This window comes from Daldinia vernicosa (assembly GCF_022497035.1).
Source record: "Daldinia vernicosa strain CBS 139.73 unplaced genomic scaffold F5Y00scaffold_14, whole genome shotgun sequence".
Taxonomy (NCBI): domain Eukaryota; kingdom Fungi; phylum Ascomycota; class Sordariomycetes; order Xylariales; family Hypoxylaceae; genus Daldinia; species Daldinia vernicosa.
Window position 1 is genome coordinate 125,640 of NW_025953930.1, and position 17,259 is coordinate 142,898.

General features: G+C 47.5%; 6 protein-coding genes across 6 annotated transcripts; 4 read left to right on the plus strand and 2 right to left on the minus strand.

Annotated features, from left to right (window-relative positions):
- Nucleotides 1-19: 19 nt before the first annotated feature.
- On the plus strand, nucleotides 20-1,020 carry F5Y00DRAFT_260365 (uncharacterized protein; the record flags this gene model as incomplete). Its single annotated transcript, XM_048011006.1, has 4 exons — nucleotides 20-269; nucleotides 325-441; nucleotides 493-708; nucleotides 773-1,020. The coding sequence occupies 4 exons, from the start codon at nucleotides 20-22 to the stop codon at nucleotides 1,018-1,020; spliced, it is 831 nt and encodes a 276-aa protein (XP_047866421.1).
- Nucleotides 1,021-2,138: 1,118 nt separating this feature from the next.
- Nucleotides 2,139-3,764, plus strand: F5Y00DRAFT_232365 (proline-specific peptidase). Its single transcript, XM_048007161.1, has 2 exons — nucleotides 2,139-3,196; nucleotides 3,340-3,764. The coding sequence occupies exons 1-2, from the start codon at nucleotides 2,526-2,528 to the stop codon at nucleotides 3,602-3,604; spliced, it is 936 nt and encodes a 311-aa protein (XP_047866422.1). The 5' UTR covers nucleotides 2,139-2,525; the 3' UTR covers nucleotides 3,605-3,764.
- Nucleotides 3,765-4,451: 687 nt separating this feature from the next.
- Nucleotides 4,452-6,477, plus strand: F5Y00DRAFT_268273 (amino acid transporter; the record flags this gene model as incomplete). Its single annotated transcript, XM_048012225.1, has 4 exons — nucleotides 4,452-4,794; nucleotides 4,894-5,565; nucleotides 5,660-5,781; nucleotides 5,839-6,477. 4 exons carry the CDS (start codon nucleotides 4,452-4,454, stop codon nucleotides 6,301-6,303), a joined length of 1,602 nt encoding a protein of 533 aa, XP_047866423.1. The 3' UTR covers nucleotides 6,304-6,477.
- A 1,200-nt stretch (nucleotides 6,478-7,677) lies between these two features.
- On the minus strand, nucleotides 7,678-11,425 carry F5Y00DRAFT_31506 (ARM repeat-containing protein). Its single transcript, XM_048013471.1, has 4 exons — nucleotides 10,829-11,425; nucleotides 10,635-10,753; nucleotides 9,677-10,579; nucleotides 7,678-9,623 (listed from the first exon to the last, which is right to left on the minus strand). Exons 1-4 carry the CDS (start codon nucleotides 11,291-11,293, stop codon nucleotides 7,772-7,774), a joined length of 3,339 nt encoding a protein of 1,112 aa, XP_047866424.1. The 5' UTR covers nucleotides 11,294-11,425; the 3' UTR covers nucleotides 7,678-7,771.
- Nucleotides 11,426-12,024: 599 nt separating this feature from the next.
- F5Y00DRAFT_232369 (BSP-domain-containing protein) lies at nucleotides 12,025-13,453 on the plus strand. The gene has a single exon (XM_048007162.1). It carries the CDS (start codon nucleotides 12,417-12,419, stop codon nucleotides 13,347-13,349), a length of 933 nt encoding a protein of 310 aa, XP_047866425.1. The 5' UTR covers nucleotides 12,025-12,416; the 3' UTR covers nucleotides 13,350-13,453.
- F5Y00DRAFT_232371 (uncharacterized protein) lies at nucleotides 13,454-15,767 on the minus strand. Its single transcript, XM_048007163.1, has 2 exons — nucleotides 15,190-15,767; nucleotides 13,454-14,799 (listed from the first exon to the last, which is right to left on the minus strand). Exons 1-2 carry the CDS (start codon nucleotides 15,212-15,214, stop codon nucleotides 13,682-13,684), a joined length of 1,143 nt encoding a protein of 380 aa, XP_047866426.1. The 5' UTR covers nucleotides 15,215-15,767; the 3' UTR covers nucleotides 13,454-13,681.
- Nucleotides 15,768-17,259: the final 1,492 nt, after the last annotated feature.

The following is a 17,259-nucleotide window of genomic DNA, read 5'->3' on the forward strand; positions in this document are numbered from 1 at the left end:
TAGGCCTAATTTTGGAAGTATGGAGAAGAATTCAAGAGAATCTCATCATCCCTTGCTTTGTGAGTGTGGCAAGGAGAACTCTGCCAGCTCATTTGGCGAGCCTCCCGATGGACCTATTATAGAACGCAAGTCCACACATGTGTGTCATGAGGCTAGGGTCCTTTCCATATTGATGTTAATTCTACTCTTCTATATTGCTATCTTTTTGACCGTCAATGTATCAAGAAACATTTGTCATCAGGCATCAGGGCAACTACTTGAAGATTTCAGTTCGGCCTCTCCGCCCTGCAGAATTGTTCGAAGTGTGCTAACACATCATATTAGGTGCACTGGGTAATAGCTTGAAGTTTGAGGAGAGGCTCGAATGGTATCCACCATCGTTCCCTTGGAACCTTGAGCCGTCTGATGAGCTTGACGCAGCATGGGACGATCTAATATATGGTTTGTTCGACTCTCTGAACTATTGGTCGCCACACTAACTTTTGGTTTAAGCCATCGATGTGAGGGTCACTGGTGATGAGATGAACCTCCTCGGCAAGAATACCACGAATCGGGTCCAGGTGAACCGTGGGGACTATTTAGGGTCCATCGGAGTTTACCATCATCTACACTGCCTTAATAACCTACGAATGATTATACATTGGGACTATTACGAGTCCAGATGGGCTAACTATACCCATCCCGAGGCATTTGGCAAGGGGCATTCAGGTTCCTATACCCGATTGTTTAATTCATTATTGTTATGACTGTTCATTATCTAATCGGGTTCCAGATCACTGTATCAATATCTTGCGCCAGGCAATTATGTGTCATCCTAATACTGCGATTACGACGTTCGAGTGGGTGGATGAAGTAAACCAGTTAGATGGAAAGGAACAAAGGTTGGAAGCTGCGTCAACGTGCGCCATCTGGGGCAGTATTGATGGATGGGCAAGACAAAGAGCACTCATACCAGGAGAGTTTACTTACAGGCCAGAACCTTTCGCAGCTTCAAGGCCGCAACTTAGGAACACCAACTGAATGAGAATACCTGACGTTTAGCCCCCTATTATATAGCCCCCTATTATAGGCTATAGTCAGTAATCAAATACTGTAAAGGGACGGATCTTTCGTACCTTAGCGGGAAATATAGCGACCTTATAAGGCTTGCGCAGGCCTTATATTTCAGGCAACCCCTGCTGGGTTTAAAACCCTGTGATAGGCTATAAGCCTGGTGCGAGGCATCTAAGCCTTGCAGATCAAATAAGCTTTGTAAGCAGTCCACTATAAGTGCCTTGTAAATTATCCCCTAGAGCCACTGTAAATAATCCACTAGATCAATTGGAAATAGATGCCTGAACCGCTTGTATAGCCTGTAATTCAATTGCGGCTGCACGCATACGAGTATACGTACGGTCGCAAAAAGAGAAAAAATACAGGCCTAGCTATTACACTAATACCTTGTTCCTCTTACTATTTGAGGCTATTTACAAGTATCTATCTAATGCGAAAGACATGTCAGTTTACTGGGTTGAATGCGAGATTACTACTATTACGTGGGTTGAGATTATTACTATTACGTGGGTACTATACCACTTGACTACGAGGGCAATTGATTTTAATACAAGTCTACGGGATTACGTATTACGCGATAGCTGTTTGTTTGCAATTGCAGTATATATCTCGCGCTTGCCGTGCCGGGTATTCGATTGAATTGAATTAAATTGAATTGTATGGCCTCAGGGGAGTCAGGGGATTACAGGCGTTGTTCGCCAGTGAGGGTGGTGATATAGCGATTTTTAGGTGGCTTGGGGGTGCCTTAAGTGCCTTAGGGGTGGTTGTGGTGGCCTCAGGCATTAATATCGCTAAAACCTGCTGTAATGAAATAACAGTGGTTACAGGGGAAAATAATGCTGGAATGCCCTGTATTCCAGTCGGATGTATCCTGCTACTAAATTTGTATGGGAATATACACCCACTTATAAGCCTTGCAGAAAAACTAACCCTTGCAGGATTGCTAACCCTTGCACAAGGCTTGTCACTGTAGTTAGGCCTGTACAAGGCATGCGCAAGGCTTATAAGTTCCCTATAATTCCCGCTAAGGTAGGCAAGAGTGTCATACACATTTCTGTATGTATACAAATATAATATCATGTCTACCTAGGTACTATTATTACCTTTCTTCTTTCTTTTTTTGTGGTAGTAGTTCTAAACTTCTACCCGGGTTACTTAAACGAGGGTAACTTGTGTAACTTGATGAGTCTCACGTAACCCCCTCCCGGTCCCGGGCATTTCACCGGAAGGGATATAAGTGAAACCCCTCCTTTGCAAAAAATTATTGTATTTTCAAAAGGTTTTGACTAAGGCATCCTTAGGTAGTAACGAAAAGATTTTGTTAGTACTTAAGATAGAGACCTACCTCTTTATTAGGGATATAATAGTTGCTTATCACTTTTTCATACGCGAATCCTACTGAGTTCATCCTTACTCGTCCTATTGTATATCTTAGGTACCTAACCTAGGGTATTTTATAATCCGGAACAATAATGGCATCCTATATGTCAGTAGAAGGGGAAATGAATTGGGAGGTCTCAAACGCCGGCAAGCCTTGCAAAACTTGGTACAGAGTCGTTGGCAGCCTTGACACGGCTCTGTCACCCGTTATTGCACTTCACGGCGGCCCGGGGTCCGGCCATAACTACATGGTCGCTCTGACAGATATCCACGAGACGCGAGGAGCTCCCATTATTATATACGACCAGATCGGATGTGGTCACTCCACCCACTTCCCCGAGAAATTAGGTGATGAGGCGTTTTGGACTGTAGACCTCTTCGTCAAAGAGTTAGACAAACTCATCGACCATCTCAACCTGCGAGACAAAGGCTTCCACCTCCTCGGGCAGAGCTGGGGAGGCATGTTAGCCGGGTCGTATGCGTCCCTACGCCCCCGCGGTTTGAAGAAGCTAGTGATGTCGGGTTCGCCTGCTAGCATGCCGCTCTACAAAGAGGCGTGCCAACGTCGTCTTGCCCAGTTACCACCGGATGTACGGCGTACCCTCGAAGATTGCGACCAGAGAGGCGACCATGAGAGCCCAGAGTACAAGGAAGCATCTACCGTCTTCATGAGGAGATTCGTCTGCCGACTGGACCCTGTGCCAGAGCCGATACAGCAAGCTTGGGCCAATTTAAAGGAGAACCCTGCTGCGTACCAGACTATGTAAGTTTCTAATTCTATTCTCACCCGAGTACAAACAGCAGTCCTTTAAGTTCCTTTATCATCAATGCCCAGAGCGGATAGGAAGCTATAACTTGCAGCATATTACATCCTCGATGAACGCTATCTTACTCTATATTATTTAGGCAAGGCACGTCTGAATTCGCCACGGTCGGCACTCTCCAAGACTGGGAGGGCTGGAAGGACGCGCATAATATTCAAGCGGAAACGTTACTTCTAAACGGGAGATATGATGAAGTAATGGATTTCGTTATGGAGCCATGGTTTAGAGCCATCAACAAGGTCAAATGGGTCACGCTTGAGAAGTCGAGCCATACGTCGATGTGGGAAGAGCGGGAGAGATTCATGCAACTCTGTAGCGAATTCCTATACCCCCAGATTGATGTTTGATATTCAATATTTACTATGGCGTCGGGTAACAGAAGTTGGAGTTGAACAGGAAGTCTACCTACCTTATACATCTTGTTTTATTCTTTTGCGTATTACTTTACGTACCTTGGTACTTGGTAGTCACCGCTTCTATGCAATATTGAGTGCCTCCTAACCCCAAGTACCCAATTACCATAAATCTCAATAGTGATCGGCATCGTATACGTTACAATTTCTTTATAATTAGGTAATAAATAAAACCTAGGACTAGAAAAGTTATCGCTACATTGCTCACCGAAACATTTTAATATGTCTATGTAACTTGACGCCTAAAAGCAGTGTGACCCCAACTCATATGATACTTCCTACAAATTACCTACTCATCTATTCGCTCTCGAAATCAACACCTTCACCGACCAGATGCAGTTCGGGAATCCTAATCGAGCAGGATATACGCGCGCCCTGCAGGCTGGATGGCCGGTGTAAACTCTCGCCGCGGATTTACCTGTGATTATTGCGGCGGCCGAGACAGCGCCCCCAAGCCAAGCTGAGAGCCTGATTTGATCCGCTCATGACTGTTTAAGCACCCAGAGCCTCGATGTCTCGGTCTTGGGGGTCTTCCCCGAGATAAGGTATACGGGAAGATCGCAGGGGAGCCAGGAGCCTAGAGGGAAAAAAAAGTCCATCTCTTATGTATATCCAGCTCTCGTGCCTGTTGGGTTCTCTGCCCATAATGTCCGCCATGTGATGGGCTCCTTGATGCAACACGCGTTTACCAAAGCCTGAAGCCATTATTTACCTTTCATATAAGCAAGTTACGCATTTTCATTATTGCTTTCGGTTACTCTTAATTCGAAATCAATAACCTATGTCGAAAGACGTAATCGAACTGCGCGCAACCAGCGCGAATACGGGAACTCTTATATCGAAATCTGATGATACCCTCCGATTTGCTCATGATGATAATACCTTGCGGCGTCTTGGTAAGCGCCCGCTTCTCGATCGGAGCTTTGGGTTCATGTCTAGCCTAGGACTATCCTGTTCAGTCCTAGTTTCGTGGGAGGGCATTCTATTCACATCGGTCCCTACCTTCCTCAATGTCGGTCCTGGCGGAGTTGTCTGGGCGTTTCTAGTTGGCTGGGTGGGAATCACTTCGGTGTATATCGTTATTGCGGAGCTTGCTTCGATGGCTCCCACTGCCGGCGGTCAATGTAAGTTAACGATGTTTCTATTTATCTATGATTGATTCAAGCCCATTATTACCTATCCGTAAAATAAAGTCATGCTAACAGGCATATACTCCGTCCCAGACCATTGGGTCGCTATGATGGCGCCAGAGTCATGTGCCAATTTTCTCACCTATCTTACGGCTTGGCTGACAACTCTGGCCTGGCAGGCCATAGCCATCACAACTAGCTTCTCGATAGCGACACTTATTCAAGGCATTGTTGTCTTATCTATCCCATCGTATGATCCTCGTTCATGGCATACGGTACTCATAATGTTTGCTGTGGCGCTATTCTCGGTTCTTATTAACTCGACAACTGGCCGCATACTTGCAAAATTCGAAGGGCTTTTCCTGGTCTTGCACTTGCTAGGCTTCTTCGGGGTATTAATACCTTTGGTCTACTTTGCACCGCATAATGACCCTTCTGAAGTTTTCACTGTCTTCAGTAACAATGGCAATTGGCCAACACAAGCGCTAGCGTTTTTTGTTGGCCTTCCTACGATAGCCGGTACACTTACTGGTGCCGACTGCGCTGTACATATGTCTGAAGAAGTACGCTCAGCCAACACTGTGGTGCCACAGTCGTTGATCTATACAATCACTATTAACGGGTCCCTCGCATTCGCCATGATAATTGCGTTACTATTTTGCCTTAGCGATGCGCCGGCTGCCGCCGCCGCCGCAGATACTCTGTATTACCCGTTTCTTCAAATATTTGAATCAGCTGTCAAGTCTACTACTGGCGCTTGTCTAAGTGAGTGTTAAACCTTCAGTTAATATCATCTACATTTATGTCCGCTACTATGTTGATTATGGGGTTGCCTTGGTCGCTAACATTCTGTTGTAAGTGGCTGGTGTGATACTGGTGATAGTCATTATGAGTAGCATCAGTGCCTATGCATCAGCTTCCCGGATGATATGGTCATTTGCTCGAGATAAGGGGCTCCCATTTGATAGAATCTTGGTCAAGGTTTGTTATACGAAATGGAATCCTATGAGAGGTATTTGCTGATAGTATTATATCTAGCTTAACAGCAATGCCTTGCCAATATACGCCATCCTTAGTACGATGGGTTTCACAACGTTACTTTCATTGATTGTTCTTGGATCTTCAGCTGTCCTATCAACGTTGCTCTCATTACTAGTTACAACATTACATTCCTCGTATCTCCTTGCATGCGGGCTACTACTTTGGCACCGTTTCACAGGCGGTATAAAGCCATACATAGAGGCTTCCGATGTCATTCACACAGATAATCTATTTTGGGGCCCTTGGAAGGTCCCTGAGCCTTTTGGGATTATCAACAATGTTTTCGCTTGTCTTTACATGATGCTTCTGCTTTTTTGGTCGTTCTGGCCCCAGGTAAACTCTCCTACCCCTGGAGAGGTCAATTGGAGCGTTCTAGTTTACGGCACCGTTATTCTGTTTAGTGTTATTTGGTATGTTCTTAAGGCTAGGCGACATTTCAAAGGGCCTGTCAGAGAGACTTAGAAAGGAGCAGGCAACAAAACACTATGACTTTTGCTAAGTCTACCTATTATGAAGAGCTCTGTTTATTACACAAATCGCCCTCTTTCGCGTTACCACAAGGCTAAATCCAGTTTAGATAGACCTCTAATCAAGGGTAAACTATTATTAGGCAGCACAGGTACTGTTGCTAACCCGACTAAAAGCTCTATATCCTTTTGAACACAAGTGGGTATGAGTATGAAGCCCTGACACGAGCCGCTTGTCAATGTACCAGTGATAAGCCGCCTATTAGGTTATTTGGTTAGGCGGAGAACGTGTATATTACTACATGGACAGTCAGAAACTTGGCGAAATAGCCCTCTCCCAAGCCCGAGTATGTAGATCTACCCCTGTAACTACCCCTAGCCCACTTATACTACGCATTCGGTCCTCAGTGGAAGTGGAAAGAAACCAAAGACATTGGCCGAACCTATTCCAATCAACTTAACCGGGCTTGCTAGACATGTCTACCAAATCGATCTTAATAACAGGCGCCGGGTACGGCATGCCGATCCTCGACATAGACGTCGACAAAACACAACGGCTCTACGATACCAACGTCTGGGGACCGATCCGCTGTACACAGGCTTTCTCGTGTCTTCCTTGTGATCGCGAGTCGCGAACGCATCGCTAACATCAGCACCGGCGGTGCAGTACTCAACGTACCTACCTACCTACCTACCTTGGATATGTAAGTTCAAGCACCTGTTACGCCAACCGGATATATATACCTATAGGTACCTTCCTAACTATGCGTTATCTCAAACTTCCAGCATTCGGAATGCCATCGACCTGAAAACACTATTATTAAAATTAATTAACGTAAAAAAAACTATTAAATCTCGTCCAAGTTTATACCTAGTCCTCGACAGTCCTCAACGTAAAGTAAAACTAAGAGCATCCGATACCTACCTACTATCACAAACACAACTTCCCATATTAAATCGTAAATATCTCTCCCCGTTCCATTGAATCTACAAGTGTGCCACAGAGTGTGAGCAACTATTCATTACAAAATGAGTACGATAAAACAGGCACGTCTCTCCCCCCTCCCCTCGAGTACCTAGCGGGTATAGGTAATAAGTATAGGCATAGGTACCCGTTCCTTTTCTCCCCTTTTCCCGTTTGCCCACCTGCCAAACACCGCGTGCCCCCCCGTAAACAGAGCTTCGCAGAACGGAGCCGTAGAGAGTACCCAAGGTATAAATAAGTATGCGTACCTAGCCGGACCAGACAAACTCCCTTATCCCTAGTGATATACATCCATTCCTCCCGACGCGGACCATCATACTACAGAGGTAAATAGTTAGACAGACACAGACACGGGTACGGACAACCTAGATAGATCTTCCCGCCACCGCCAAATAGGGTATTATCAATAACGACCACGACCGCGAAAGAAAGCAAAGACACCGCATCCTCGAGCGAAAAATCGGGAGCCGCCGCTCATCTAAGCAGGGACCCCTCCGTTCTCCCTCTGCCGCTTGACGATATAATACGTGATAAGGCTCTTAGGGTCGTCTTTGACGTTCTTCATACTTTCCCAGAACCTAGTTTCGCCGAGGCGCGCATGCAGCGCGACGCACAGCTGCACGGCGTCCATGCGGACGCCGCTCTCCTTACTCTCGAGGCACCTTGTCGCGAGGTTGAGCAGGCCCGCTACTTCGTTTTCGCCAGGCGTGAACGACGACCGCGCGTCTAAGAGCTCCTTCAGCACGTGTAGCCCCATGCTCAGGCTGCGGTGTCCCGACGTGTCCATATCCATGTTGCTTAGGTTGCGCGTCATGGTTACCGTGATCTCGCCCTCGTCACCAATTGTCACTAGTTCATCTGCTAGCAGCTCCAGCCCGCTGACAATGTGCGTCCGCGCGTCGTAGCGGGTGCGCGCAGCGAGTAAAGCCTCCAGTCCCCTAGACACATGGGGCTGGAATCTATCGCGAGACTTTTTCAGTAGTAACTTGATGGTAGCGAGAATTTGTGCCTTTACGTCTTGAACCTTCTCAGGAGGAACGTTATCAAGAGGCGATTCAATGTACTCGAAGAGCCCGAGCAGCAAGGCGTTAAACTTATCATCGGGAAGGAGAACTTTAGTATCACGGACAAGGCTCTGTAATTTACGGAAGCCATGCACATCAAGGCTTTGCGCTTTCACACGGGCGATGCCGCTGTCAATAAGACGGTAGTTTTGACGCGATTTATCCGGCGACGCAAGAGGGCTACCAAGGACCTCGTTCGCTTCCGTGGAGTGTATGAGATTAGCAGCATCTTCGTTGATAGGCTTATCTTCCAATACTGGCCGATCGACTATACCATTCGCCGCTGGGCGAGGTGCCGGCTGGTCGTCCTCCGTGAAAGGATCTTCGTATACCTTTAGTGAGTTCGACGGTGTTGGGGTTGGGGTTGTAGCTCTGTGAATGACCGTTACTTCTTCATCTTTAACAACTATCGGCACTTCGACTGTCGGCGCTTCGATTATCGGTGCTTCGATTACCGGTGCTTCGATTACCGGCACTTTAGGAGAAGGTTTGGGCGGAGTGGGCTGTATCTGTATGCTCTCTTTCAACTGCGCGATATCTGGCACAACAAGGGTAAAATCTTCGTTTGAATTGGAGGGACTGCTATATCTGATTTCGTTCACTATTGGCTTAACCTTCACTGGACTAGGTTTCGCCGGACTCGCTTTCGGAGAGGCAACGGCCTTATGAGCCGCCTCCTTCGACGGAGTTGAAATGCTAGACTCGCTGGCAGTTGCCACATGACCGGGCTTAGTTCTTGGGACTGTCCTTCTAGGAGATCCCGAGATCGTTTTCGGGGTCGCAGCCTTTTGTTTCGTGCTGTGAGAAGGACTTGTCTGCTCTCTTGATGGTCCTTCATGCGACCGAACAGAGTAAGGCCCGGCAGTAGCGGGTCGGGGCGCAACGTCTGGCCTTCTCCTAGCTGGTCGCATTGGAGCTACCGACATACCACCGTGGGACTTCGTCGACGTATCTGCACGCGTTCGAGTCGCGGTATTGGTACTAGTCGCATGCGAAGTTGCTGACGTACCCGACGAGCCGCCGGATACGCTCCGCGACGGCGTAACCGCCATCGCCGACGCCGGCCGAGAAGGTAAATTCTTCGATGCTAGGGCCCTCTTCTGTGCTATCATAGCTTCTCTTATGGAGGGCTTCGAGGCCGTCATAGTACTCTTCGAAAGGCCTAACCCCGGACGAGGGGCAGGCTCAGATTTCTTTGGCGAATTTGGATTGTTAGGATCCTTCTGTAATAACTTCTGGGCGGTAGACTCAAGACCGTCCATAATCCTTTGCAACAGTTAGCCAGCATACCAGGAAAATAGAAATATTAATTAACTCACGCTTCTGCCCTCGCTGGCCAGATCGCGGCGTACGCCCAGTACGTCGAGCGCATCTTCTCGCGGACACCGGGATTGGGATCATTAAGACCCTTCTTGATGCACTTTTCGATCATGTCTAATCCTCCGCCATGCTCCAGATGATTCTTGTGATGTGCCTCTTTCTTCAATAGGGTCTTTAACCAGCCGGTAGCGTACATCCTCGGCGATACATTCTTATCTTGACAAGCACCCCATATATGTTGCATGATCCTAGCATTATACGTAGTCCTTCCGATGATGATATCCACCGACGTATTAGCTAATTGGGAACTAATCTTCTTGGTCGCCGCACACAATTTTATAAAGGTCTGCATCAGCAATTCGACCATTGGGTCGATTGCCGGCCCAAAGGTATTGGCAAGATCTTGGACGAAAGCGCAGGCTTCCTTAGACAAACTTGTTCGTAAGGAATTGGCGGCCTTGAGGATGCCATCGAGTAACGCTCGACAACCAGCAACAAAAGTATCGGGGAAATCCGACGGTACGTTGCCAGCAACGAGTCTCCGTAACTTAGTCATGCTCTCTTCTCTTTTCAACCAGTTCTGTTCGGTCTCCTTGCCTTCAAACCATGGGTGCATATCTCTAAATAAATCTTCTAATTCTCGGTTGGTGTTGACGTATGAGGGCTCGACCGACTCCGCCTTGGGTTCGGGCATTGGTGTTATCGGTCGTTCGCTAGCAAGGGAGGAAACGCTCGCTGCGAGATTTGGTCGCACCTGCATTGCCGACGCGGGTCTTGATTCGGGGTCCGCTCTTGAAGACGTCGGGGCTAATTCCTTTACTATAGCCTGCTCTATGGCAGGTCGCACTTTGAAGTTCTTCAACTGCTTCTTTAGATCGGTCTTCGCTCCGTTTGGCGCGTCCCTGTAGTTGATGTTAGAAGCCATGCTACTTATATAGGGGATATAATTTCACGAACTTGAACAATTCTATCACCGTGCTCTTGGTCGCATCTCGAACCATACCGTCGGCATCCTCTAGTAGCTCCATCAAAGCCGGTACGTAAGCACGGAATTGTAACCCTTGATCTTTGTGCATCTGGGTCAAGTTAGCGACTGTCCCGGCAGAATATGTGTCTCTATAATCGCGTTACTAGTAGAGGATCGCGCATACCTGTAGTAACCATTGCAAGCTCGATTCCTTTGATCTTGGGTTTTTTCCAACCATAGCAGTATTGCGCACGAACCTCTCGGCGTCTATGGGTACATTGGTATACATGGTGGCCATAGCTTGTATAGCTAGTCCCCTTATCTTATCCTTTTGGTCGCCCATCTTCTCGACGATGAGCGGTAGCGTGTGTTTCGCTTCTTTAGCAAGGTATTTGGGCTCCTGTAGCGACATGCGCGTCAGGAGGTGGTTTAGCGTAGTGAAGCCAGCATTGACGAGGACCGAGTGCTGCGAGCTCGAGGCGAGCCGAAGGGCTTCGAAGAGCGGCGCGACGCAGACATCGGGTACGCTGTAATGTTTAATAGCCGACTTAACGGCAGTGATGTGTTGGACTTTCGTGTCGACGGAGACATCCTTTCTAAGGATAGTCAGCAGGCCGGCGACCTGATCCTCAGTGAGCATTTCGGCCATGGTCCTCGGGGAGGGGGATGAGGATCTGGCAGTGCGTTGCAGGTCCCAAAATAAGGGCGGATTTATGTAGTCGTGCTCGTACAATGGACGTGCAAAGCAGGATACGGCGAAGTTAGGTTACAGAACTATCGCGGTTGGGCAGATAGGGGCCTCGGTAGTTAAGGAACGGTGGTGTAGTAGTGGTATGAACTGACACAGTTTCAGAAAATTGAATTGGTTTAAATAACAAAAGTTTGCGACGATTGTTCCAGAGCTAATTTAATATTAATTAAAAGGCACCGGAGATTGTATTGGTCGCTTTCTACTAATGATGCGCATATGGACGAAGCTGGGATTTTTAGATAGAAAAAAAAGGTGATAGAAACCAACAATTTCTGCGAAGTTACTCGTTATTTTTTTTTCTCTCATGTGAGGTATGTTAGGGATTGTTGTCATATTTTTGTTGTAGTATGTAGTTGTTGATGCGGGAAATGGCCACTTTCTGCACCACGACAACGGCATTCCAGGGTACCCACATCTGTGAGTGCTTCTGTGGGTCCTGCACAGCACTAAAACACTTCTTGGGCACTAACTGATCCCTCCTATCCATGTAGGGACATGATAGGCAAGAAATAGGTCTGTGACACCCCAGAGGCAGGGGCTAAGAGTCCCTCAACATGGAAGGATTAAGAACCCCAATGCAGCTCAATTTTAGCAAATAGCAAATTGCCCCGCCAAGGAAATCGATGAGGGGCACAACGAAGCTGAAGCTGACCAAGTAAACATCATCATATTGTCGTGCCTAAAGAGCCTCATGCGATCAACGTTTTAGCTTGCTTACACGATACCCAATTATTCGTATAGACATTTTCTATAACTGGCATTAAACCACATTATCTATTGCATAGGTATATACTATAAGCAACGAGTAACAAATCCTCTTTAAAGCTTCATTACCTACCTGGGCAGCTAAGGTAGTAAACACCCCCCTATGTATTAAACGCAGCAGCAATCATCTCCAAGTCTAACTTGACTAAACAATCATCCGCAATACCCCAATAGTTATAGATAGACTTGGATAATTGCCCCTCCTCTATACTACCATAAATACCTATATACTATATATAACTCTATTTCCCACCCCATGAGTCCATTCAGCGCAACCAATAACCTCTCCGGAACCGAAACCCTCCACATCCACCTCCGACTCTCACAATACAGAGAGGAAACCAGTCCTCCTGTTTCCATGCCCCTCCCTCCGGCAACCACGCCAGTACCCCAACCGGTCTTTATGCCCGGTATGTCTCACGCCGCGGAATCTCCGGCTCCGGCTCCGGCCCCGTCCGCCATCCCCACGCGGCCGAAGGACGACGAGACAACCGACGACAAAAACCAGGACCCCTCTTCCCCCGCCACCTCGCTCCCGCGCCTACGTCTCCACGTCCAAGACGTCGCACACCCAGGGTCCTCGATATTCCTCTCCTCCGTGAACGCCGCCACCGTGCTCCGCAGCAGCATCGACTCCATCCACGCGCACCTATACTCGCAACCCCCTTCCTCGCCCCCGCCCACGCGCTCCGTAACCCTCGTCCTGCGAGACATGGACGGCGTAGCCTACACGACGGGCTCGGACCTCGACCCGGACCACAAGGAAATCCACTTCTCGCTCCGGTACATCTCCTCCATCGCCCCGTCGTCGCGCCAATCCGCCGAGATCCGCGGCGTCCTGCTGCACGAGCTCGTCCACTGCTACCAGTGGAACGGACGGGGTCGCGCGCCGGGCGGCCTGATCGAAGGCGTGGCCGACTGGGTGCGCTTGCGATGCGATCTTGCGCCGCCGCACTGGAGCCGGGAGCAGGTCCCCGCAAAATGGGACGTCGGGTACCAGGGCACGGCCTATTTTCTAGAATACCTCGAGGACCGGTTCGGCAAGGGGACTATACGCCGGATGAATGAGAAGCTGCGGAAGGAAAGGTACGAGGAGAAGGCGTTCTGGACCGAGCTAGTTGGGGGGCCGGTAGAGCAGTTGTTTGAGGACTATAAGAAGACATTACTAAAGGGCGGGCAGAAGGATTAAGAAAGTTTGGCCACCACTAAGCATTACGGGAGTTACAAGGGTAGAGGATACCGATAGAGAGATGACTAGAATGCCTTAGAGACCGGGCGTAAGAGTTGACGGAATCCTTTTTTCATTTTATCTGAGACGAGCCGTAGATACCCATTTAGTGCGCAATGCTACATCTTATAAACCAAATACTTCTATCAAAATAAATCAAAGCTTTGATAACCGAGGATACGTAATCCATCTCTCCATATTGAATCCATTACCCTTTCAATGTCCGAATCCCTTACCCAAATACGCCATGCCATGAGAATATGCGAAACAGTTAGACGAAAGAGATGTCCTTCTTAGTGCTGTGCTGCATGCGTCACGCCAGCATCACTTTCGCTTACAACGCTTCCGACTTCGGTCCAGCTTGCAGGAGTCATCATGCCCTCGTCATCGCTCATGACATCGTAATGTCGGCCTTCGGTCCATGATCTAGCAGATACAGCATCATCTCCAACATCCTCACCTGAGCCTGCTAGCGAAGCGGAGTCTGTTGGGGTCAAAACACCTTCGCTCAAGAACTCGGCATCTGACAGAGGCTCGGCAGGTGATACTGGTAATGGCGAATAGAAGCTAGCGGTTGAAGCGTCGTGGGCCCAAGCTTGGATGGAGCTGTACGCATCATCTCTATCATCTTGTCCAGCGGTCATGAATTCGTCAGGGCCTAATTCTCGTTCGGATGTTTGGGCAGGTTGTGCTTGCGTAGCCGGTGTGTGGTTCTCAACGCTGATTAACGGCGGGATAACGTCAGTAGGAGTTGGTGATAGAGTAGCAAGTCGTGGGGTTTCGCTCTTAATGCCAAGTTGTGTGCTAGCGCTGTAAATATCCGACTCGAATTCATCCTTTTCAGGGTCTACCAAGCTGTTCTCGAAGGTAATGTGCTCATCGATTCCGTGCTCATCAGTAAAAGGATTCGTATAGACAGACTGGGCGAGACCTCGAGCGCCTTCTCCACGTCGTCGAAGTAGACCATCGGTGTTTTGGAGCTCTGATCCTGACTGGAAAACAAAGGCACCCTTCTCGGCGGCGTTATCCTGTTGCATGAAGTCATCGAAGCTCGAACCTCTCCGCGGGCGCGAAGCATCTGTTTTCTCTGGGTCTTTGCGTTCCTTTTCTTTCTTTGCCTCGCGCACGGCATTCCAGTACATTATCTCTTCTCGTTGTCTTCGACGGGTTTCATCGTCAGCATCGACACCCGGTTCTCCTTCGGCACCAAAACCTCGAGATCGTAAAAATCCTTCGGCATCCTCGGGCCTGTTGAAAAGGTTCTCTCGTTCTGCGGGGGTAATACTATCGCCGAGAGCATGGAGTGCGATGGCAATTCGACGTCGGAGGTCGCTTGCCATGCCCTGTATTTCAGGTGATTCGTAGAATGCTACAGCAGCTGCGACGGCAACCGTAAGGGCGACGACGCCGACTGAGACGACAGCATGGTTAATAGGTGGCATATTGTAGATGTTCCAAGAGAAAACGGATGATTAAAGAGAAGGAGGGGAAATATGGTATGAGAGTCAAGGTATTTGTGTAAAGCTATTAAAGCTATTAGGAAAGAGCATTGGTGGAATATAATAAATGACGACGCCTAGGTAATTTACAAAGTCAAATAGAATCGTAAACGCTGAGAGAAACAGAAATAAGCTTGCGTGGTTCGTTGGTTCCTGATTTGTACGCGTTATTCGCCACAATGAATTAGGACTCGAGCCACCAGCAGGCAGTCACGTTTGTGATCCGCAACGACTTTGGTCCTCGGACGTGGGGTAGCCAAGTAGTGTACATCAAACGACAAATGACTTCTTGTTTCACTTACCCTTAGCCACAACGGGAACAGGCATGTTTTAAAGCCGTGTGCCTATTGGTAAGGACATAGATGCCCTATATAAATTACCCAACTTTCCTATATTTCCGTCTTCGAGGTCGTGTACGGAAGGCGAATAAAAAAGATGAAGATGAAAAAGAAAGAGATGGAGAGGGGAAGAGAATAAGAAGGGGGAAGAAATGGGGATGAATGATAGGTGACTGCAACGGAGCAGTGCAACGAGGCCGCGCTCCTAATAAGGTTCGGGCTTGCAGGCGAGGTAAGTCAAGGTCAAGTACATACGGTAGGTACAAGGCAAGGCACAGTCGCAACCTATGTCCCAACGCAACTCAAACTCAACGCCTCATTGCGTAATGGGATTGTAGACCAATGAGCTGCGCTGTGGTTGAGGCAGGCAGACCCGGCGGCAAAGGGTACGCAGGTACTCTTGTGGTAAAAGATGAGAAAGCCTTGCGATAGACAGACAATTCCCACTATTCAAAGTTAAGTTATATTCAATAGATTTGATTTTATAATCGGAAACTTGCATTGGCATAGTGTAAAGCATGCATGTCTTAGTTGATCGTATCTTATCTACCATAGTTGAACTCAGTATTCCCTGGAAGATACCTTAGATGGCGGTAGGTACTTTCTTATACATAGTGGGGTAAATGCATACCCCGCTTGGGGATGTATTTATTTAAATTGAGAGTATCTTTCTTAAAGGCACATCCTCTATCTTCATACGACACTCAATATTACACAGAGCCGCCACGAATCTGGGGCTATTAGATTCGGGCCCTTGCATGAAGTTATCTACAGTACCTAGCCTCGCCTATTAATTGTTAAGATTCGTTTGTATCACCAATTTGAAATCAAACACATATCTACATGAAAGGCTAATGGGGTAATGAAACTACAAAGCTTGAGCCTCACTCTTAACTATGTAAACTACTTGCTATAGGTGCCGGTGTTACAAGTACTATTAGTAACAATTCAATACATTCGTCAGAAGCACTAAATAAACGCAATAAAACATTCCATTCATACTTACAAGAGTTGACGATGAAACGAGATAGAGAACAACTACTACTCTACATACTCGCATTGCGGAGGCCTCGGATTGCTCGGAAAGCAACCGAATCTAATCGATCATTAGCGAGACCTTGGCGGCCTCGTTACCTAGTTACAAGGTGACCCAGAAAAGGATCGATGCAAGGTACCACTTACATATGGCGTTTTTATAAAACTTTCGGCGTTAAACAATATCAGTACATCATAAACCTCTTCAACATTCCATCTTTAACTTACACGGTGCCCGGGGCCTAGGTTACGGATTGTTCAGCATATAAAAGTGACTTGGGATATCTCCAACACATTAACTTCTAAGCTCTACTAAAATCGGACAAAGTCTTACTAGAGGAAGCACCATAGTTTAGCGGCAATCTATTGCCCAGCCAGTGTGTGCCCTCGTAATACCGCGTGGAACCTATTGACCGTAGACGATACCTCCGTATAAACACTCAAAAGTGACCAAACCCAGACATAACAATGTCCGTAAATCTACTTTCCATAACAGCGAATCGCCAACTCGATATTCATGTTCTCTCCTATAACCGCGCTCTTAATCCAAGGAACTTCGGAGTTAGGTCTATCATTCTTTTACGCCTCAAACTACCTAGTGTTCATATGTTATTATAAGCGTATAAGTCGCACATACTTCCTTAAGAACCCGATCGATTACCCACGTACGATGCCGATACGCAGTGCTTCGTAATATCCTAGAAGATGGCGGGCACTTTCTCTTACGCCGCCTTGCATATATAGAAACGTAGCGAATAACCGCCATCCCATAAAAAAAAGCGGCTCTATGTCCTATCCCCTAAACTGGCATTCAACTACACCTCCATTATTTTCAGTATTGATACATAGGGATTGGCCAGGAAAAAGAAAATGTCTAAATCGACCAATTATATTTACGGTTTGTACTAACTATCGAACCTTTCCCTATTATGTTAATGAACGACGTTAAGTCTTATGTACTGATACTGAAATAATAGAGGTGTAGTTGAATGCCAGTTT